At 47.1% G+C, this 21813-nt stretch overlaps 2 protein-coding genes and 1 long non-coding RNA gene across 6 annotated transcripts in view; 1 reads left to right on the top strand and 2 right to left on the bottom strand.

Moving 5' to 3' along the window:
• Positions 1-419: 419 nt before the first annotated feature.
• On the top strand, positions 420-20446 carry LOC128747574 (uncharacterized). Its single transcript, XR_008412687.1, has 9 exons — positions 420-541; positions 632-707; positions 8999-9111; positions 9982-14332; positions 15039-15215; positions 17259-17409; positions 17575-17664; positions 17757-17964; positions 19277-20446. It is a non-coding gene; the product is annotated as an uncharacterized LOC128747574 (long non-coding RNA).
• Positions 4338-7674, bottom strand: LOC128747573 (uncharacterized). Its single transcript, XM_053845542.1, has one exon. The coding sequence runs from the start codon at positions 7119-7121 to the stop codon at positions 6408-6410; it is 714 nt and encodes a 237-aa protein (XP_053701517.1). The 5' UTR covers positions 7122-7674; the 3' UTR covers positions 4338-6407.
• Positions 9426-21813, bottom strand: part of rps6ka1 (ribosomal protein S6 kinase a, polypeptide 1) — a 50460-nt gene continuing 38072 nt past the window's right edge. Inside the window, exons 1-22 of one of the 4 annotated variants that reach the window (XM_053845540.1) lie at positions 19512-19653; positions 18450-18503; positions 16686-16802; positions 16538-16619; positions 15357-15437; positions 15209-15288; positions 15032-15138; positions 14145-14182; positions 13575-13717; positions 13436-13506; positions 13275-13363; positions 13149-13213; positions 12980-13082; positions 12759-12889; positions 12455-12580; positions 12298-12387; positions 12073-12231; positions 11755-11916; positions 11603-11679; positions 11419-11536; positions 11220-11357; positions 9426-10728 (exon numbers count right to left, since the gene is read on the bottom strand). In XM_053845540.1, coding sequence (XP_053701515.1) covers positions 10606-10728; positions 11220-11357; positions 11419-11536; positions 11603-11679; positions 11755-11916; positions 12073-12231; positions 12298-12387; positions 12455-12580; positions 12759-12889; positions 12980-13082; positions 13149-13213; positions 13275-13363; positions 13436-13506; positions 13575-13717; positions 14145-14182; positions 15032-15138; positions 15209-15288; positions 15357-15437; positions 16538-16619; positions 16686-16802; positions 18450-18503; positions 19512-19553 — 2196 coding nt within the window. In that variant the 5' untranslated portion in view covers positions 19554-19653 and the 3' untranslated portion in view covers positions 9426-10605. Of the gene's footprint in view, positions 10729-11219; positions 11358-11418; positions 11537-11602; positions 11680-11754; positions 11917-12072; positions 12232-12297; positions 12388-12454; positions 12581-12758; positions 12890-12979; positions 13083-13148; positions 13214-13274; positions 13364-13435; positions 13507-13574; positions 13718-14144; positions 14183-15031; positions 15139-15208; positions 15289-15356; positions 15438-16537; positions 16620-16685; positions 16803-17565; positions 18361-18449; positions 18504-19511; positions 19654-21813 lie in introns of those variants that run through there. The other 3 variants (XM_053845538.1, XM_053845537.1, XM_053845539.1) reach the window with 3 other exon arrangements.

Below are 21813 nucleotides of genomic sequence, written 5' to 3'. Positions count from 1 at the left end.
GGACTTATTCATGACACAAAAGTGTATTAAAATGTTACTGTTTTGATAGTATGATGTCAAATATTCACTGATTTTCGGACAGAAATTATGTTTAGGATGTGAAAATCTAATTTTATTTACTTGCAGGAAACCTATCATGAGAGTTGTTTTGATCAATCAAATGGATAGTTTTGTGTAAAAGAAAAAAAGAGCCGTAATGCTAGGCTAAGTTTTGTTTATGTTCCCTTGACGTTTTATTTTTGCCAAAATATAAGCAAAATCAAGCATTTCGAACTGTTCAATCCATGGCATAACTAAGGGGGGAAATGGAGCAAAAAGACTCACATCAATTAAGTTCTCAAAATCAAACAAACTTTGATAAACGGTCGTGTTTTGCGGGACATATTAGCAAGTTAACATCGTGATGAGTCGAGGCAGCCATGACGTAATCGCCGACTTCCTTTGGAGGCCATTTTGCCAACCAGAGATTTGACAGTTCGCCTTGAACTTCGTCGCATTAAAGTTCGGTGTTAAGGGGAAAAAAAGCCTCGTCGGTGACAAGGTGAATTAATCTAGAGTACTACCGCCATCTGCCTGTGAATGTTTGTATTGAAACAGAGGCTAACTTCCCTCTCTTGATGGAGCGCCGCAGAGATGCAGCCGGTGGATGTGACTGCGCAGGTTGGAGCGGGAAGGCGACTCACCCAACCGTGGTTACATCCAGCTAAGTACTATTGAAAATACACATTTGCCTTCAGGGAGATTGTCGCGTGTATGGATAAGTTTGGAGCTTTTAAATGGTGTTGACTAACACTCCAGCTAGTAAGAGCAGGTGGCCCTGCTTGAGTGTTGCTACCAAATAAAGCTAACAGTAACAGGCTACTACAAATATAAACATATTTGCACAGTGCTCTAAAGTAGATGCAGCTCATTGTCACCAAAGTAAACCAGGATTTAATGTAAAACCCGCGAGACAACACAGCAACAGAATTTATCATTTCAATAATTCAGACCCTGAGGCACAAAAGCTACTTCCTAATAAGCCTCAACTGTGACCGCGGTTTTACAGCCGCCATGTACTTGTTGACTGCATGGACGCAGAGGAAAACATAAAGGAAGGGACTGTTCTCTGACCAAAGATTTGTTAGAGACTGGGAGACTTCTCTGACTTCCTAACAATATAAAACAGCAATATCATGATTTATGCTGGCATAAAATCTACTGCATTTTTAATAAAAGTGAAGTCTGAAGTGAAGAGGTGCCCGGTGCGTGTCCAGCTCTGAATGTGCGCCTCTGTGCAGTTTGGCTGTGACAAAGTCATAAACCAAGTCACGCTCTGTCCCAGACTCGCCTCATCCCTGTCCCAGCTCCAGCCCACAACAGGACATCAAACCCGGGAGTGGAGGTGTGGAGAGCGAGCACCTCCCCTGTGACACTCTACCACGGTCCAGTGCGGAGACAGGAAAGGCTTTACACCTCAATATGAAGAAAAAACAGTCAGCAAATGTAGCTAACAGGACACGTCTGCATACAGAGGCTGCGTTATACACAATAACAAAACGCCTCATGGATCAACTGATCGGTCTGTGCACGTTATGTTTTTTCTGGCTTTTTTCAGGGGCGTTCAAGTTCTGGATTTTCGTTTGAAATCAGAAGCAAAAAAAAATCTCGACATTTTTGTTCCAACTCCAATTTGTTCGAAGTCCGGGACGTTCGAAAACCGAGGTACCACTGTATGCAAAATAGGCAAAATAGAATTAAATATGTGTAGACGGAGACACAGTATATGTAGTTAACTGCGTTAGCATTGCCATAAATGTCTTTTTTTCCTTAAACGCTTAAGGATTCAGTGCCAAGTCCAGTAAAACCTGATCTGCAAAAGTGCTTCGTCATATAGTGTAATTACATTTTTACCTTATAAAAACACAGCTTGTTTGTCTGTTAGCAAAATAGTGTTGACATGGATGTTTGTAACAGGACAGGAAACTGATGGTAATGTTTTGTTGTGATGTACCATCTGGGACCACAAATCTTTTGAAGGATTCTCAGCACTGAGAGGGTAGTTCAGAGGGCTTTCATCGCTTATGTGTTGTGTTAGTGAGGTCTGGGAATCTACTGCCACACGCTGTCCGACTGAACAGTTATATTTTTCAATGTTTACAAAATGATCTGGCATATTGATTTAGAACGAGGGAACAACTCGACTACAAAACATACCGTAATTACTGGACTATAAGCCAGTACTTTTTGTCTTGTGGTCTGAATCCTGCGGTTCATACAGCAGCAAGGCTAATACATGGATTTTCTCAGGCTAAAGCGTATTACCTTGTTACATCAAGGCGCTTTATTTACCTTAAAACACTCAAAACGCGCTGTTTTCGCCCAATGCTTTAATGTAAATAAAAGTTCATGATTCAAGTTCTCAAAACAGTTTCAAAGTGCATTTTTACTGACCATTGTACGGCGCCGACGGCACCACTGCACCTGCGGCTTATAGACCTGTGCGTCTTATATACGAGCAAGATCTATTTTTCTTCTTAAATCTAGACATTCCGGTGCGCTCTATAGTCCAGATTTATATAATAATTTTCTTTTCCATTATGGTAAGTGGAAACATTTGATCTGTCTCTTGAGCTAAATGCATTTATGAACGCAGTTGTACAAAACTGACATAAGATTTTAGAAGGTCTCTACCATAATCATGAAAACCAAACTGCCGTGTGACGTCAAAACCCTTCATCTTTTTTTAACGCTCCACTCTTATCCGCCTCTCCTGGCTTGCAAATCCTGACAGATTTAGATGTCCCAGTCACATTTGGGCTCCTGTCGGATGATTGTTGACCTCATGTGTGTCCGCAGTGCAGTGCTATTCAAACCTGTTTTTTTTTTTTTTTTACCTTACATAACTGCCACTCAAGTCTGTGGATCATGTAATACTATTAAAGCGAGAGCACTTTTGGGGATGTGTGTCAGACTAATGTGACTGCGCACACTCCACGTATAAGATGTAATGTAAATATAATGGACTGTGTAATCCATGAATCGTGCGCTAAAGCCTCTTCTAATCTCAGGATTATGTAATTGCAGCTTGAATCAAATATAACCATTTTTGAAACAGAGCTCAAAGTTTGCCACACCATCTGTTACAATATAGAAAATTCTATGGCAGGCAGAAAATCTTTCCTCTTAAAATGAACACAGGCTTAATGTAGAAATCCTGTCGCGTAAGACTGGGAGTCTAAGTTATCTAACTTAAATAAGGGCTCAAAGTTGCTGGTGGCTCTGATTTGGAAATTATATTCAGTGACGTCAGAGCTGACGATGGCGTGTGCAGCACTGGGTTTCCTGCTGACCTGAAGGTCGGAGCTGCTGCAAGGTCATTAAAGGGCCAGGTTGCTAGATTCGTGTCCATTTTGTCAATCCCATGACACCACAGAGTCACAGACTTGTGTCTTCTTCTTCTTAAATGCTTCGCTGCAGTTGATACACAACCATTCTCATCTATTTTTCCATTAGACCGCCTGCGTCTTACCACTGCCCCCTGCGGTGCTTACGCAAGCCTTCTATTTTGTCGCAGCAGACGTTTGTAAATTCAGCGCAATGTGAGTGGAGAACAACTGTAGTGGAATCTTCAGCTGGAAAACTCTACTTTTGTGAGGTGTGTTTAGTGCAGGGTTCCTTAACCTTTTTGATCTCGGGGCCCACCTTTCCCAGAACAAATTGGCCCGGGGCCCATTGAACTGATTCATTACTTAAATACTGACTTAATCGTATTTAATCGACTTACACGTAAACAAACCAAAACCTTGTGAAATGACGTCCAAGTGATCATTTCAAAAATCTATGTCAAAGAAAAGTCCAACAAGCGGCAGAACCAGAACCAGAAGTCATGTTCATCATATTTACTAAATAAAAACATACACTTGATGGAAACTGTTGAGAAAATTGGAAAAAGTTAATAAAATAAATATAATAAAACCATGTCTAAATATCATAAAATAAAAATATTTATTTAAACTCCAAAGAAGATATAGGTAAAGTGTAAATGAAAGTGTCGCCATCAAATTACTAAAAACAAACTCAAAAAACGAATTAAAAAATAATTTTAAAAAACCCAGCTTCAACAGGTGCTTACATGAACTGTTTTTACTGTTGGTGGTGGCGACCTTCATAATTTTTTTCTTTTCAAAAACTTCTCCATAGTTGGTAACTATCACAGATTTGCAGCTGTCAAGTCATTTCAGTGACACACGACCACCACCTTGGGCCCTCAACCCACCCATCTTCTCAAGTGGCACCTTAAAAGAGTAACAACCTGAACTCTCACAAAGAAACACAAACATTTCAGTCATGTCATTTTCTTCATTTATTAATTCAGCATCATTTACAAAATCCACCAGCATTGAAAAATGAATATCTGCATGTGCTCAAGTACAGAATTGTTCCGTTCTGTTCAGCTATGGTGAATCCCAGTGTGGTACATGTGTAGCACCTAAGAGCTTCTCTCACCAGGATGAGCCTCCTAGTCATCATGTTACTGACGTAACCAGTGGAACAAAACACGACAAAGTAGGACATTCACACAACTTTTGACCTATGTAGTCAATAAAAGATGTGACTTCAAATGCATACAATCACAGAGAAGCAACGCAAGTAGCAGTTTTCAGAGGAAATTCATCCAACTAAAACATTACAAGCTAGAATTAAAGCCAAATATTCGCATAGATGTCAGAGTAAAACTAGAGCAGACCTGTGGAAAGTAAAGGGCTGTAAATGACTCGGTGTACACAAAAGCCTGGAGAAGAAAATGTACATTCATCCTGCGAGTGGGCCCAGCGATCTTTGGGAAATCATGTGTTCACTTTCAACAGTACAGAAACTGCGTAAGGCATGTGGAACGCAATATAGAGCTGTAGCTGCAGGTACACAGGGCCGCGGATACATGTGCGTAAGGCCAGCTAGAACCTTCACTTATGCATGAGCTAAGCCAACTCATCTGAATAGTTATATTTTGGTGTAGATGTACACGAAGACAGAAAGTGTCCTTGGCAACGTAGCGTCCTAACTTTGCTCTAAAGGAACATTTCAGTTCGAAATGTCAAAGCTCTACTGTTTAAATTGTTATGAAAAGCACCTGAGCGCCGATAAATACTGCAATAGCTTTGTGCTTGTCCTAAAGTGGCAGTGTGTTAGATGCCTATATCTACTGGCGCGCCAGGAGATGCAGCCATATTTTAGACTCGCCCTTCGTCTGTTATTACAACCCTGTTCATGTGTTGCCTGACTGCTACCAAACATTTCAATAGAAAAAGAACCTGACGGTTAAACTAAGGTGTACTAGTGTTCCATCTGGATCACGAGAAATTTAGGAAACAAAACCAAAATAGCTTCTCATTTTTATCTGAAGTATGATGTGGAAACTTCTTCTCAAAATATGTTGACTTAGGAGCAAAAAATGGCAGTACAACAGAAAAGCCACAACATTTAATATTAAAAAAAAGCTAAAATAACTGAATACAGAAGCTTAAAAATATTAACTTAAAAATACTTTGTAAAAATACCAAAAATATGATCATAGCTATGCAGTAGTTACTGTGTATTCCCCAGTTGTTCCAGGTGCCACTTTAGTTTTCACTCTTTCACCATCACTGCACTGTTTGTTGTAGCTGAAGGGCATTTGTTTCAGATTGGAAAGCTTTAATCCAGCATCCCAGTCGTCCTCCTCACTTGTCCTTGCACGGACAGAAAAAGAGCAGCCGCGGGTGTGTGGGCTTCTCCGTCCTGCACACTCAGGTCTGCTGCAGAGTCAAGGCACTGCAGCAGACACATCACAGACAGATAAAAACATTGCACACCGAAAGCCTTGGCTTCGACGTGTCATCCCTGAATGAATAGGAACTATTGTGCTGATTGATGACCTACCTTCACCTCCTCTGCATGTTTTAACCCCTGGAGTCAGTTATCACGCCTCTATTCTGCGTCTTTCTAGGAATGTTTCAGTGGTTACATTCGGTTGTTTTGGAGCACTGAGTGGTTGCGAGGTGACTGGGTGGAAATGTCCTGGCGTCGGCTTGTGTGTCGCTTTTGTTCCTGCCCGAGTGAAACCAAGGCACGTTTCTTCCAGTTGCATCATGTTCACCTTGGATTTATGTAACCGTGCAGGCTTCTTTAACGGCACCTCTTGTTCCTCAATCTCCTCGTGGTGAGTCTGGCTTCCTGGCAGCACCGTGACTCATCTATGCAGCATGGAAGCAGCTTCATGATCTTTTGGATGGAGAGCAGAGCCGGTGACGGAATGAAAAGCATCTTACAGGCAGGCACTCAAAGACCTGAAGGACCAGCCTCAGGTTACAAGAGCAAAAAGGTGGAAAGCAGCAGTGTCACTGTAGCTAGAAAAGATGGAAGTCTTTTTGCGGGTGGTTAGCGTCCTACTTGAGCTTGACCGGCCACGGCAGGCACGTGCGGAGTCCAAGCATCGACGAGAACACGATGGTGGGCCGATGCTTTTTAAACCGCAGGCCCTTCTTGAGCCGTTGAGTGTTCTCCGCCACGTACAGCTCCCCCTGCTGGGCCGTGCTGGAAATCCTGGACACCAGCTCCCCGTGAACCACCACCTCCTGCTCGGAGCGCACAAACACCTCCCTGAGTTCCTCCAGACGCCGCTCCATCTCCCTGATGACCCGCTGACGCTCCTCCACCTCCAGAAGGCGCCGGCGCGCTGCCTCAAACTCCATGCTGGAGCTCGGGGTGACCAGTTTGGAGGAGGGGGCCGTGGCCGACAGCGAGTGGGGCTCGGATCCGGCCAGCAGCGTCACCCTGCGGAAGTCCCCCATGGAAATGGAGCGGCGGGTGGCTGGCGAGGCGAGAGCCAGGAGCCGGGACGCGGAGGTAGAAGATGGCATCGATAACGGAGGAAGAGGAGGCGAGGAAGGCGACTCTGGACTCAGGTCCAGCTGCGGCTCAGCGTTTCCAATAGCAGCCACCATGTCGTCGCTGGTGTCCTCCTCCTGTCGCCTCTTCATGGTCGCTGTTGCTTGAGTCGGAGCCGGGAAGTGCACTGATGCAGTGTGGGAACTGCTCCATTCACTGAGCGCTGCTGCTGTCTCTGCATCCTGAGTGGGCGGGGCTTCCCGCCAGCTCATTGGCAGCTCAAGAGCACGTCAGCTGCTGTTGCTTCTGTTTGGCTTCATCTGGAGCTGCGCTTTGATCAGCTTTGCTCAGCGATGCGAGGCGGAGACACCGGGCATCACTCAGCCACCACTCTCTCCTGTCATCCATCCCACCAGCTGCTGCCTGCTTCTCTCTGTCACCGTTGCCCCTAGCAACCCCTCCCTGTCAGATAGAGGGGGGTGATGCTCCGCTCTGCGCTTGTATCACCAGCATGTCCCAGTTCGCCTCGCCACCAAGTCCACTTGACCCATTTTCTCATCAGCTTCCTGTGAACCATCTGCCTCCTGAACCCTGCTTTCATAATATAATAATAATGTATTACATCATAATTATTGTCCTACTGTTGCACTGAAATCTATCCATGATATCAGGAGCCAACATCGAGATATTTGCCTCCGTTTTAACTGGGGGGGGAAAAAAAATCCATAACTGGCGTTGATTCAACTGTTTCCTCAACGTCCCACATATCATTTACTTTTAGCTCCTTCTGCCGTCGACTTCCTGTCTAGACTAACATTGATCGCAGGTAACACAATCGGATGATGCAGCCAAGTGCAGTGGGAAAGAATCTTTCCAACTTTAAGTCACTTACGTCAGAGGTGTGTGGTGGAAATTACTGCAGTGTTTAACACAGGGGTGTCAAACTCCAGGCCCGGGGGCCACATCTGGCTCATCAAGTTACATAGCACGGCCCCGCTAGAGCTATTCTGTTGGAATCAAAGTCAGAACTATTAAGTAGAGCAACAAACAGGACAAAGACTGATGAAGAGTTCAAGAATTGGAGTTTATAAATGTTGAGATCTAGGCTGCCAAGCAGCTCAATACCAGTATCTATTTAATCAAATACTGTCTTAGCTTTTGAAATATAGTAGATATTAGTAATGGTTACATTCCAACCAGCTCCATGGGACAGCAGGTGGCAGTAGTGTTCACACAATCCAGTTGAAACCATGGAAGAAAGACGGTCAAGCTTGATCGGGAGTGTGGGAATGGAAAAATAATAATAATAATAGTCTGTCATTTCAAACTTTAAACAGCAAAGGTCAACAGTTGTTGGATTAATGATGGCGACTCTTTTCTTGTTATGTCATTCGGGATTGAGATCTTGGCGCGATGCGTAAAGGGCTGAGATCCAATATTTTTGGGAAGACTGTCGGTTGCACAACATCCAGCTCACTCCAATCTAATCCCACATGTAGTGGGCAATATGACATGCTCAGATTACCCTCACCACCTCCCAAACCAGAGTTCACTGCACACAAGGTCATGACTCGAACTGAAACCAAAAACAATCGCCTGCTGCCATCTCCTCTCCTGTTGAAAGTGACTCCCTGATGGAAAACTGGAACCAAATCTCTCAAACAGCACCCAGATTATAATAATCTGAGCTGCGTGGGCAAGAGAGCACAACCGTGTGTCGCTCTTCCTCATTGAGGTTTCATTTTCAGAGGCAGACTTCAGCTGCGTTTGCTGTGAGAAAACCGTGGCAGATTATGCAACATTAAAAATGACTTGTTGAACTTGAACACACCACATAAGGAGACTTGCCAACCAGTTTCCGACTCAGTATTATTCAGCACCCTGTTTAGCATTTGAAATAGTGTTGATAGCAATGAGCACAGTGGGACAGCTGGTGGCAGCAGGGTCAGAAAGAGCTGCGTTCTATGTTCTAATGTTTTGTCAACTTGGAGCGTCACAAGAATAATATGACTTGTTGCTCTGATAAATCTAAGTGATCTTTCAGAATATTTACTGGATGATGGACAGTTCTGCGCCTCACATACACCACCCAGCTCTGATTTCCTCTCACAGACAGCGCTAAATTATCTGACTGCTTCTGTTTTGGCAGCTCCAGTTGAGGGAGCCGTCCAGTCTGCCGCTGGGAAAAGACTTGGTGAATTATTGACAGCAAGTTCAAGGCAACATCCGCGAGCGCTAATGGCTGCATGAATTAATGAAGAGGTAAGAGCTGGTGCGTCCTCAGTGCAAGCTGTTGCCGCGCGACTGTTACATAAGAACATTCAGCAGGCGCAGCAGGTGAAGGTGAAGGAGTGTGAGATGTGTTGGTGCTTATGAAACCGCAGGCTGCAGCAGAGTAACATGGCTGCAGTTTACCACTTATTTAGAAATCGCCATAGAAATCCAGGAGGGACACTTTTATTAGATTTACACAAGTGCAAATCGCCATAAAAGTCATGAGGGTAAACGTGAGGGAAGAAAAATAAATATATCAAATCAATCAAAACAGACCAGGTGTAGTAGTAGCAACTCAATCTTTAATAGTTGAAAGATAGAAAAATCTTCATCTTTATCATACAGTTACCATCATTCTTCGTCAAAACGAGGGACAGTTTTCTCTCTTTTTTTTGTTTTTTAATCACCAAACAATAATTGAAATATAACTTTGATCCCTTTTCTGAGGTAAGACAGCTGGTTCATAGATGACTGAGCAGCACAGGTCTCCTCCACTGCTGCGCACAGTCTTGGTTTCCATGTGAGACATTCAGCCTCAGCTGCGAGTCCCAGGCACTGAGCTGGAGACAGGACCGACAACAGGAAGCTACTCACATGTGTTTGGGAATAGAAAATGATCGAATATAGGAGGAAAGGAGCGCAGCAGCCAGCGGCGGAGCAGAAGACCTGTGCTGCTGTTGCGACCGCGACGTGTCATTTACCGCTCTAAAATCAACACTTTCTTGAGACGGAAAAGGGGAAAACAATGAACAACCAAAGCAGCCAAGACGAGGAAGCCGTCGAGAAAACGTGAAGGAAAAACAGGAGAAAACAAATGGCGACATGCCACACTGTTTCTTAGTCGAGTTTCTTTCACAGAAAGCCACCGATTCTACATGACGTCTCACACAGAGCTGGAGGCAAAGCAACAGGAGCGAGGTGAGCGGCGGAGGACCATGCACATGACCCTGCGGCATCCCACACACTCGCACACTTCAAGTCATGCACACAAACGTTCTCGGAGCGAAAACCTTCCGTATTTATAATAACAATAAGCTTCCAAAATAACACTGAAACAACAGTGCGGAGGGTTGCGGGCCGTCGGCACACACTGATTTTTGGCAGCACAACCGGTAATATAAAGCTAACCAACTGTAGCAACAGAACAAGCAGACGGAGAAGGCGTGCAGCAGCAGGAGAAACGTTTTGTCGTCTTGAGTCCAACACCAGCGCTGCGGCAGGTCATGCATGAACAGGTTCACACGCACACACAGACACACGGTACTAACACATCTGCCAAAGAAAAATCCCTTTTTTTTGTCCTCCTTTTTTGTCCGAAAAAGCTGCTGCCAGAACAAGGATGAGAGCGAGAGCAGGACGACTGAGGCCACGAGAGGAGGACCGGAGTTCCTTGGCTGGTTGGTTTTTTATCTCCAAGCAAGCGGACTGGGTGGAGGGGGGCGCTCTTCTGCGAGTGGAGCGGGTTTTTTTTTTCTGCAGTCTCTACAGGGAGGTGGACGGAAGCTTCTTGACTCGCCGCTGAGCTAAGAAGGAGCTCTCGATGGGCTTCAGCTCCGGGGTGGGCTGAGAGTTCTTCAGCGCCGAGTAGGTGGCTGCCATGGCGCCCTGCAGGGTCGGCGTCACATGGGTCAGTTCACAGCACAAACACGCCCTCGGATGTGGCTTTATTTTCCCAGGTGTCTGATATGCTTTTTATAGTTAGCTTTTCCCAATATTGAGCTTTATTTAAAGATGCGCAACGGCCACCATCTGCACCTAAATTTGACATATTACATTTGAAATTTAGAGCCACTGTACTCCTGTTTATCTTGTGAGTCAGTGGGAGCAAAAACAGGTCTGTGTTGCAGCGCACAGCAACTTCACCACCTTTTCACATCTTGTGAACCCATTAGCATAGCGACATGTTATCTAGTTTCGCCGCAAGCCAGTGTCATGTTCTGCTGACGTCAGCAATCGATGCTGGATGCCGGACTGAGGTTACTCCATTAACACTTGTGTTTGTGTAACAGTTGAGAAAACGCTCAGCTCCATCTTGCAGGAGCTGCTTCATGTGGAGCTAAATCATGGACATCTGCAGGGGCTTATGACCTACTCACCTTGACCAGTTTGGCGTCCTGGTGGGGCAGCTGGCTGTTGGGCAGTTTCTCTCGGTGGACGATCCAGGGATGTTTCAGAACCTCCCTCGCCGTCAGCCGCTGGTGCGGGTCCACATGGAGCATCTTGGAAACAAGGCTCTGGTGGGAGAACATGTTGGATCAGACGCTGGGCAGAAGCGGAACACCACCAACATCCTACCTTGGCAGCGTCCGACACCGTGTCCCAGTTCCCTCCGCTCAGGCTGAAGTGACCGTTGCCTATCCGGTTCAGGATCTCGTTGGGAGTGTCCTCCGGCCCGTTAGCGAAGGGTGCGAATCTGCGGGAGGGAGTGAAGGTGAGACCACGTGTGAGGAGGAGGAGCCTGGACCAGGTGATCACCCACCCTGCCAGCATGGTGTACAGCAGCACCCCCAAACTCCAGATGTCGCAGCCTTCGTCGTAGCCCTGCCGCTTCAACACCTGCGGCGAACAGAGGCAAACCTTCATCCCACCGGGTCGGACCAGTTTGGCAAGAGAGAGGAGAACCGTGCTCACCTCCGGAGCTACAAAGTTAGCCGTGTAGCACGGCGTCATCAGCAGGCCGTTGTTAGCACGCAGCTGCTTAGCAAAGCCAAAGTCACAGATCCTGATGGACTCGGGGTTTCCAGACTCATCCACATAGAGGATGTTGCTCGGCTTCAGGTCCCTGTGCACCACCTAGTGGACAATCAGGGGAGCGCATGTTTTTTTTTTTTCCCCACTGACTTCAGCATGATTTCATTCAGTTCTTTTCCCGGTAATGAGGAGTGAGAAGGTGCAGGGTTTGTTCTACAGAAGAGAAGAAGAAGAAGAGCAGGAGTCTTCCTCACTGACCCCCTGAGAGTGCAGGTACTCCACCGTCTTGGTGATGGTGTGCAGGACGGCGCTGGCCTCGCGCTCGGAGAAGGACTTCTGTTTGAGGATTCGGTCCAGCAGCTCTCCTCCGCGCATCAGCTCCGTGACCAGGTACACCTGCTTCCCAGTGTCGTAGACCTGACACGCACAGACACACGGGCGTCAGTGACACACTCGCGCAGACCGACTCCAGGTGGCGCTCACGTCTTTAAGAGTGATGATGTTGGGGTGCTGGCCGTATCGCAGGAGGATCTCGATCTCCTCCGACGGGTCGGCATTGGTCTTGTCAATCATCTGTACAAACAAAACGAAACATTTGACTCCTTTTTCTTGAAAGGCAGTTGGTCCTGGACCTTCTGACCTTGACAGCATATTCCATGTTGGTGGCTTTGTGGATGCAGCGCTTGCAGACAGAGAAGGAGCCCATGCCGATGTCCTCTTTTAGGACGTAACCATCGCTGAACAGCAGGTTCTTTCCGTGCAGTTGCTACAGTCAAAGACGACATTGCTTTAACTTGAGTGTTGCTGTGCAGAAAACATCACCGGAACAATGACTTCGCTCAGTTTGAAAAGACTCGCTGTGCAAAGCCAAGGATTAGAGAGCCATCTAGTGGCCACTGCCAGCAACTACCAAGTCCTATGCTTCATCTGTCTTTCATTCTGACCTGGACCACCGGGTGAGGCGGGGGCTGGACCGGCTCCGTCAAGCCTTCCTCTTCTAACAGAGTGGATGCAATGAAGCTGAAGCCTCTGAAGAGCTGGTGGGCTCCGGCACTAGGGGGCACGCCAGGGGAGTCTGGAAGAGCAACTCACTGCTGAGTCTTCCAGTCTTTCACATTGTGTTTGACAAGAACAATGACGGCAGATGATTAAGATAAGGCCGGACCTTTGGGAGTGCGGGACGTGTACTCTGAGTCGAAGTAGAAGGTGTCATCCGGGCGAGCCACAGCCGGGCGGAACGGAGGCTTCACCTCTCTTCGGAAGAGTTTCTGGATGGACAGAAGGGATGGTGTGACGGACAGGTCGGTTGGGAGAGAGGGCAGCTCCTCACTTACATTCCAGTCGATGGTGGCGAAGAACTCATGGCGCTTGATCTCTTCCACCCCGTCGGGTCCAGACCCTGGCCATCAGAGCAGCGCGGTGAGACAGCAGCTTCAAACACCTCTACAGATGAAGCTCACCGAGTCTGTTGGCCGGGTTCCTCTTGAAGAGAGCTCGCAGCAGCGCCTGAGCTTCCGCGCTCAGGAACTGTGGCATCCCCAGACGGGTCCTGCAGAGAGGCGTGAGACAGCTGAGGCACCGTGGGTCGCTCCGCTTCACGGATCACGTGGAGAAGACTCACTTTAAAATGAGGTTCATGGTTTCTTTGCGGTCTTTGCCGTGGAAGGGCAGCGCTCCTGTCAGCATCTCAAACTGGAGGAGAGAGGCGTCAGGTGGAGCGACAGCACGTTTCTCACTCTCACACATCAACAGGCCCTCACCATCAGTACTCCAAACGACCACCAGTCGGCGCTGTGGGTGTGGCCCTGCCGGTTGACCACCTCTGGTGCCATGTACTCCACAGTGCCACAGAAGGAATAGGCTTTGGACTCATGTCCGATGGCTTCTTTACACAGACCAAAGTCTGACAGACAAACAAGGTGGTGGCACTTTAGAGACAATGTTTACAACTGTAGATGAAGCAGCAGTTTGTTCTCCTGCATCGAGCAGCAAACACGGAAGTGAATCTTGGTATTGATGACAGGAAACACGAGTGCGCTCAGATAAGGGTGTCACAACTCAGATATGTAGGTCAACAAGGTTGCTGGAGTGTGACAGAGAGAGTGGCGTCAGAGACGTCCATGAGTGAGCAGAAAGCTCAACGTTTTCATCACAGCAGTTTCTCTGGAGAAGACACCAGCTCCGCTATGGCTTCCTGTTTGTTGAGAAGTGATGAAACCCCACAAACCGCTGAGATGATTCTGCTGACTCTCACACTCGGAGCTCAAGCAAGGAGTGGCTTCATTCAGCCGAGTCACTGTTCATCTGATCAGCCAGAGAGAGCGACTGACCTGTGAGCTTGATGTGTCCTTCCTCATCCAGCAGAATGCTGCAAGACAGAAACAACACTTGAGCTTTGGGATTTCAGAAGAACCCTCCACAGGCAAGCCTCCGTCAACAGTGCACCTACGTCTGGCGCCAAGAAAACCAGAATTGTATTTTACCACGGGTTTAATCTGGAACTGCCCAAACACAGCAGGTACACAACCTACTCCAAGAGCAGTGGAGAAACTTCTGACCGACATGATTCATCGTTAGTTCTACTTATGGTTGGTTTAGTCTCACTCAAATCCATGTCAGTGAGAGTGAGACCACCAGGCTGCTCCAGTCCTAGCACAAAAAACATCATTTGAAACATGTTAAATACTATAAATATATAAGTGTATCATTGTTTTTGATAAATCCTTTTTGTATTTTAACTGTTACTTCAGTCAAAAACGCATAGTCATTTAAATTTGTCACGTAACTGGCGATGCTTCTACAGCCATTCGACCAAAACAAACCCAACCAACTGCAATATAACTAAAACAGTAAGATGGTGTTCTTCAACCTTCATTTCTTTTATTCTTTGAAAGTGATAAAGTGATACATTATTACTTAAAGATATATTCATTTGAAAAATGATCCACCACAGTAACACTATTTCTAACACTAGTACTATAAAAATAACAAAGAAATGTTTTATAGCACTTCTCAAATGTACAGCAGCAATAAAAAGCTCTGTTATATAAGGAGAGTGAGACCCTGAGTCAGACGCAGTTGAACCTATATTTCCCAGGATTAAGGCTTCATCCTCTCTGGCTGTTATGGCAGGATTTATTGTATTATTGCATATCAGAACCAGTTCAGTGGCAATAAAAGCATGTCATAACAGCAGACATTCTCTCTGTGCTCTTACTTCTCAGGCTTGAGGTCTCTGTAGATGATGCCCAGGCTGTGCAGGTGGTCCAGCCCCAGAGCCAACTCGGCCAGGTAGAACTTGACGTCCTCCTCTGTGAACATCACCTGAGAGACAGCGGGAGAGTCTCAGGCAGGAGGTCAGCAGCTGCATGACCTGCGGCGGTCAGTCACCCACTTCCTTGGTGAGTCTGGTGAACAGGTCTCCTCCTCGCAGGAAATCCAGGATCAGGTAGAGTTTTCCTTCAGTCTGAAAGGCTTCAGAGGAAGGAAAGTTCATTCGGAAAACTGCTGACTCACCGCATTTCAGCGCTGACGTCGCTCACCATAGTGCAGTTTGACGATGAACGGGTGGTTAACGTCGGCCAGGATGTTCCGCTCCATCTTGCTCCTCATGCGGTCCCTCACTGAGGCACAAAGAGAAACATGGAGCTGTGTGACATCGATTCCTAGCGATAAGTGATGGAAGGGCCACTTTGTCAGCATGTTTGAGGACAGTGGGAGGAAAACAGAGTTGTCATATGAAGTGGAACCCACGCATTCCTTCCACCCAGTGAGGCTGCTGCCGGACCAAGTGATTTGACATCACTTTGGGGGTCCAGTTTTATTTCTCAATTTATGAATTTCCAAAAGTCCCTGAGCAAATGTGTTGAATTGACAGCAGTGAGAGCAGAATCCTGTCACGAGCTTTCAGAGACTCAGCTGCCACTTCACCATGAACTTCAGCTGTTACCTTGAACAGTGTTATTCACTTTACAAAGTAATTCAGTCTTCTACAGCCAGAGCTGCATCAGACTTTGAAAAGTCGACAATGTGCAGCATTGACACGATTTGTAGACGACTGACAGTCCGTTCAAATGAATGGACCTTTGATCTCCCCCAATTCACCTTCGACCCATTCTGTCCATGGATTCTTCCTTCCACGATGGCACCACCATCACAGAGTCTGGACTGAAACGCATGTGTGGAAGGTGCTGAAGAAGGCTCGGTCAAGATCTTCCCACAACAAATCAAGAGTTCAGAGCAAACATCCATGTGTGTGATCTTTGTTTTGGCCACCTGTGTCACCTTATCAATTCCAAAGAAACGGCGGCCTGCAGGTCTCTTTCAACAGCAGAGCGAGTCGCTCTCGGACGTGAACTCAGAGGAGGATTTTGAGCTCAGATCTAAGAGGATCAATGTGGTTTTTGTCCTAGTCGAGGATCATTGGCTGAGCTGAGCAGGGTCCGACTGGGGTTATGACCCGAACTAATCCACGGGTTTCGCTAAACGTTGGGTTGGATTCACTGAAGGAGCTGGGTGATGCTCCTCCCAAAAGCAACTGTCTGTTCAGCGCAGACATCGACTGCAACAGTGAAGAGTCCAGCTGGAGTCTCACCAACACCAAAGCCTCCAGCAAAGATGGACTCGGTGTAGAGTGAGGATGCGGCAGGAGTCTGCGTTCACTTTTCATAGGTTTTTGCATGAAGTGGTTACAGATGAAAAGGCATGAAAGTTCCCGTCAAACCTTTGAGCGTGGCCTTCTTCAGCACCTTCATGGCGTAGAGCTGGTTGGCGTCAGGTGGGGTCACCTTCCGCACCAGGAACACCTGCGGCAGTCACAAACAGGCGGCGTCACAGCCGGCAGCAGCAAGAGTCTGTGGCGCTCCCGTTACCTTGCCGAAGGAGCCTTGCCCCAACACCTTGAGCAGCTCGAACTGCGAGGCGTCGGCCTTTTCCGAGCCCTCTTTGACCACGTGGGTGATGTTGATCTCCTTGATCTCCTCGTCATCCTGCAAAACCAAAATGATACGTTCAGTTCAGAGCGTGAGGCGCGGTAAACAATGACACGTCATGGCGGAAAAAGGAAGCAGAAGGCAGAAGCTGCTCGACAACACCTGCGAGGGGGTTTCTCTGATCCCCCAGCAATAGAGTGAGTCTGTTTATCAGTGTTTTCGGGAAGCAGTGGTTGAGCTGCGGCAGTTTCACTGAAGCAGCAGGGCGGGACTCTGACAGCTGTGCACCACACAAACACCCAGGTCCACCCAGCACCAGTGTTTTCATCCACACCCGCCAGAACAGAAGCAGCAGCGCAAACACCAGCCACTCACTTCCTGGAGGACTTTGTGTTCACCGTTTGCCTCTTTGCACATTCAATATGGCTGATAAGCAAATTAAAGATATCAGATCACAAAGAAGAAACACCATATTCCTATCCAACAACTCCATTTTTCCTTTAAATGTTGCAGGAACAGCTTCTTCTACGTGCCCTGAAGTGCCAAGTCATGACCATTGACTTACGACTCCCTCAAGATACAAGCTGCCATTCGTTGTTTGGGATATTTGGGATGAAAAAAACTGATGATGTATCCGGGATTAAAGAGGAGGAACTCAGAAAAGGTGAGCTGCTGTCACAACTGTCCCCATCCGACTCTGAACACGTCGTCTGAATAAACAACTGTTTTACACTGAGTGAAAAAAAAAAAACACTGCAAGAGAACGTGTGTCAAGTTGCCCAGCCAGCAGGACCTTCCTCACTACTCTCATGGATTTTACCGTCCACAGGTTCCTCTGTGCCTCCGCTGTGCTGCTGCTCACGTCCAACTTGGCCGCTGACCTGCAGCCGCCGGTCAGCACCCTGGTCTTCTTGGACAGGTAGAGACTCAGCAGGGGGCTCAGGTTGAACCTTCGCTTCTCCATCTTGCAGCCGGCATCGCAAAAGCCTCACATCCCTCTGCTCCCCGCAGCCGCTGCTGGCTGGACCTGTCCTCAGTGCCACTCTGAAGTTTTCATCTTGTTCCTCAGCTCTTCTGTCCTCCCTCCCTCGCTCGCTGAGTGTGAGTGATGTGTCACTGACTACAGCTGAACGGGAACCAATTTCGGCAGGAAGGAAGAAGCGAATCATTCTCACAGTGCTGCACTCCACAAGACCAACCACCGAGCGTCTGCTTGAAGGTGCGGTAAGCAGCTCGCGAGGCAGATATAGGTGCGTTTCCAGCAGGTTGTTCCTTCACACCAACTCAAGTTCAGCTTAAAAGGAGAGTCAGGAGTGTTTCTCAAGACACTCACAGATGACTACACAGTTGAAACACACTGACTAATGGTGTTGCTGTCATCACTCATGAGTCCATGAATAGAAGAGAAGTGGTCAGTATTAAGAAGAAGACAGGAAGTGGGGGAGCAGGGAGGACGTGGCGTCACCTGCTGGGGAGGATGGAGATGTTCCACACACACACACACACAGTGGAGCTTGTTTACGTCCGACAGATTCACACCTCTCACAGCCACGACTTTCCATCTCAACAAATGACAGAAGTTCACAGGGCTCCCATGACGCTGCATCATTTCACACCCAGAAAAGGTTGGCGACAACGTTCTTGTTGGACAAACAGAGCTCCATTAGTCAGAGGAAGCTGCAGAGCAGAGGGGGTGGAGCTTACCTGCATCTTCATACCAGCAAAGTCCTTTTCTATCCAAGTGATATGAGACTCATTCTACAACAGCCGTAGGCAAGACATTATTTACTTTCAAGAGTTTAAAGACAACAGCAAAAGACAACAAAGACACAGTTTGACTTGAGAGTGGCGCTGTTGCTAGCTAGCTGGCTACATCCTAGCTTTAAAAACTAGAGTAAAACTTGACTTGTTATTATAAAAATGATCACAAAGAGCATGACATGAAACACTGGAGGATAAACGGCTGCTTTAAAAGGAACTTGTTTAAAAGCGAAAGTCTCACCTCCATATGAGAGGTGAGAAATGTATCACATCACTTCTGAGTCAAATCAAGAGACTAGCGCCATCTGGTGGATGACCGTGTACCAGGTAACTGGAGACCTTCCTTAAATACTTACATCGGAAAAAATGCTATACATGTTTAAAAAAGGTCTTTAACATAAGCATTACAACAATAACCTACTATAAAATGAATAAGCTACAAAACTCATAGCATCAAATGGAACGAAATAAAAACCAAACGAAGAGGACTTGTCTGGAGTTCACACCAGGCGTCACCTAACATATCTAGTCCTGACACCCACGACCCAGTGATCACATCCTCAATTCAGATGACTCGTGTTCAGGTCCCAGAACTCCCAGAGTGATGGCTGGGAGCATGTCCAGACATGTCTGTCACTGAACCCAATGGGCCGTTGGTCCCTTTCTGGGTCAGAACTGGTTTTTGTTCACCCTCACAGTTGACCTCTGCAGTCACACCAGCAGATGTTTGGCACTAGCTTCCTGCTTTCTAACTTCCTCTATTCTCTCAGCTCACTTCCTCCCTGCTCCATGACTTCAGCCAGTGAACACATGGCCGCGGTGTGTAACCCAGCATGACGGTTCACAGTCTCCGTTCATCTCCTCACTTGTTCTAAAGTTGCGCTGCTGTTCCGACGACAGCGCCAGAACAACTGTCTACTCCCCTGTTAGGACCTGACTCGCTTCCAAAAAGCCTCACAAGCATCTTAGATGTGTCATCCACGTGGAAACGCAGCTGCTACTTGCCTCTCGTGCGCGGGTTCTGGTCCGAAACAAGAGTCTCCACATGTCTGAGCCCAGATGATCCCATCTCAGCCACCCTCTGCCACACTCTCCAGCGAACGTGCCGGGCTCCGGGCACTTGTTTGAGCAAAGCCACGATGACACAATGGCTCGCACAGCTGAAATGGGAAGTGAAGCAGCGACTGGTTGAGGTAAGAGTTGGAACTCATGCCTTGTCAGTCGTTGGACTTTCCACAAAGGTGAATTTGAAAGAAAAAAGCTCGTGTTCTCTGGAGTGACGGGCAGCTCTCAGAGAAGACAGAGACATCTCACAAGTTTGTCGAGAACATCGCCGCCAGGACACACAGAAAAAAAGCCTCCTGTTTCAAGTGCTCAAATCTCTGAGGTATTCAACTCCACAAACGGCTTTTGTGCAAGATTCACGCGGAAACTGTCCAACAAACCAAAATTCTATAAAAATAAGAGATGATGTAATGCCCCCCAGGAGCCACAAGGGGCCAGTGCCGTTCTTCCCGCGGATCGGACAAGACTCACTCAGCTGGCCAAGTAAGGGCATGTTCGCGTTGCTGCTTCAAATCTCCGGGGTTGTTCAGATGAAACCCACAGCGAGGAGACAGGACCATCAGTGTGCGTGTGTGAGAGTCTCCAACTGCTCTTTTCCTGGAAAGTGGAAGCTGCAGCACCTGTGGGTTTTCAACTACATGACAGTTCCGGCCGCCTCTGATTCCAACAGAGAGACACCAGCACACAGACGGAACCAATGTTTGTACTGTGGAGACAGACTGGAATCACTCCCAGCAAGAATGAACTTTAAGCAGAAAAAAATAAAATAAAATAAGCGTTTTAAAGTCACATCTCAAGTTGAACTACTTATTTCTAACACACCACAAAAAACAAAACAAAAAATAAAAATAGCTGTCAGAAACATTTCAGCCACATCTGGCCCCCAGTCTTTGGGTTACGATGCTAAAACCCATGACTCCTGCTTAACCTCCTATGAGCTATTAAGTCGCAGGTTTGAAGGGTTTTAATTCGTAGCCGTCGCCGGTCGAGTTCACACATGCTCACCGCAGCATGATTCATAAGCTGTGGCTAATACATGTTGACTCAACACCAGGGCCAGATCAGCCTCACCATGTCAACACTACTACATGTTGTGTTATGGATTAACAAGGACTGGAGGGGACGGCAGCCACCAGAGGGTCGCGCGCGCACACTCCTCCCCAAGCTGTGACCCAAGAAGAGCCACGCAACTGAGAATTCCCTTGCTAGACTTCACACACTGAAGCCAGCATCCAGGCAAGTTCAGGTCGACTGTAACTCACAACCAAGCACTGCAATGGTCACACTTCTCCTCACTGGAGTCTGAATATCAACACGAGTCTGACACTCTCCAAGTCCACAAGGCGTGTCTGATAAACTGTGGCACATTCTTCACTCCGTGCAAACAGTCTCGCCCTCTGACCCACTTCATTTTTGTTCCTTCTCCTCTGCCACACGTGCGCTCTTCCCTCTCACTTCCTGCCATGCGGCACCATTTCACGGCCTATTTCAAGGTCAGAGAGCCATCGCAGATGACTTTTATTAACTTGAACCGTCGCAGATGCACCAGAGGAACCCAGTCTCCCTCGGGTCAGAACCAGCTTTAGAAAAGAACACAGGGAGTTTTGATAGTGTAGGAATGACTCTGGCTTCACAATGACCTGCTCTTAAAAACGTTCTCATCGGTTACATTGTTTCAGTTTAACGGCAACATTAATGTCAAAATGTCCCACACTTGAATGATGACAATGTAGCGAGCCATTGGTGCGGAACCAGTCGGCCATTCACCGTAAAGCTGGTGATGGAGCGACTGGGACGCTGCCTCAGGAGTTTTCATCTTCAACCGAGTCCATGAGGAGAGCACGGGGGTCAAAACTAGTCACCAGTGCCAGACCAGACCATCTGCCAGACTGATCACAAACACAAATCCCAGCGCTCAGACAAACACTAACATCATAAACCCTCCATAAACTGTCTGAAACTTACAATTTATTGAAAGTGTTCTACTTGATTTTTATGTATTTTTGCAGAATATACCTCATACAAAACAAACCTTTCATATATGGTGTGATTTTTCTGACAATTTGTTTGTTTGCACTCGCTCTTTTTATCAACATCCACACAAAAAGAGAGATCCTGATACAGGAAAAACCAGAGAGGTGCTCACAGGAGTGCCGGCCTCAGCCAAGCTGCTCATCTCAGTACATGTTGTGATATTTTTCACCCAATATTATTGCCCTACGTATAATTTATGAATCTAAAT

The sequence above is a fragment of the Synchiropus splendidus genome, chromosome 16 (genome assembly GCF_027744825.2).
Source record: "Synchiropus splendidus isolate RoL2022-P1 chromosome 16, RoL_Sspl_1.0, whole genome shotgun sequence".
NCBI lineage: Eukaryota > Metazoa > Chordata > Actinopteri > Syngnathiformes > Callionymidae > Synchiropus > Synchiropus splendidus.
This window is presented reverse-complemented; position numbering and strand designations above follow the sequence as displayed.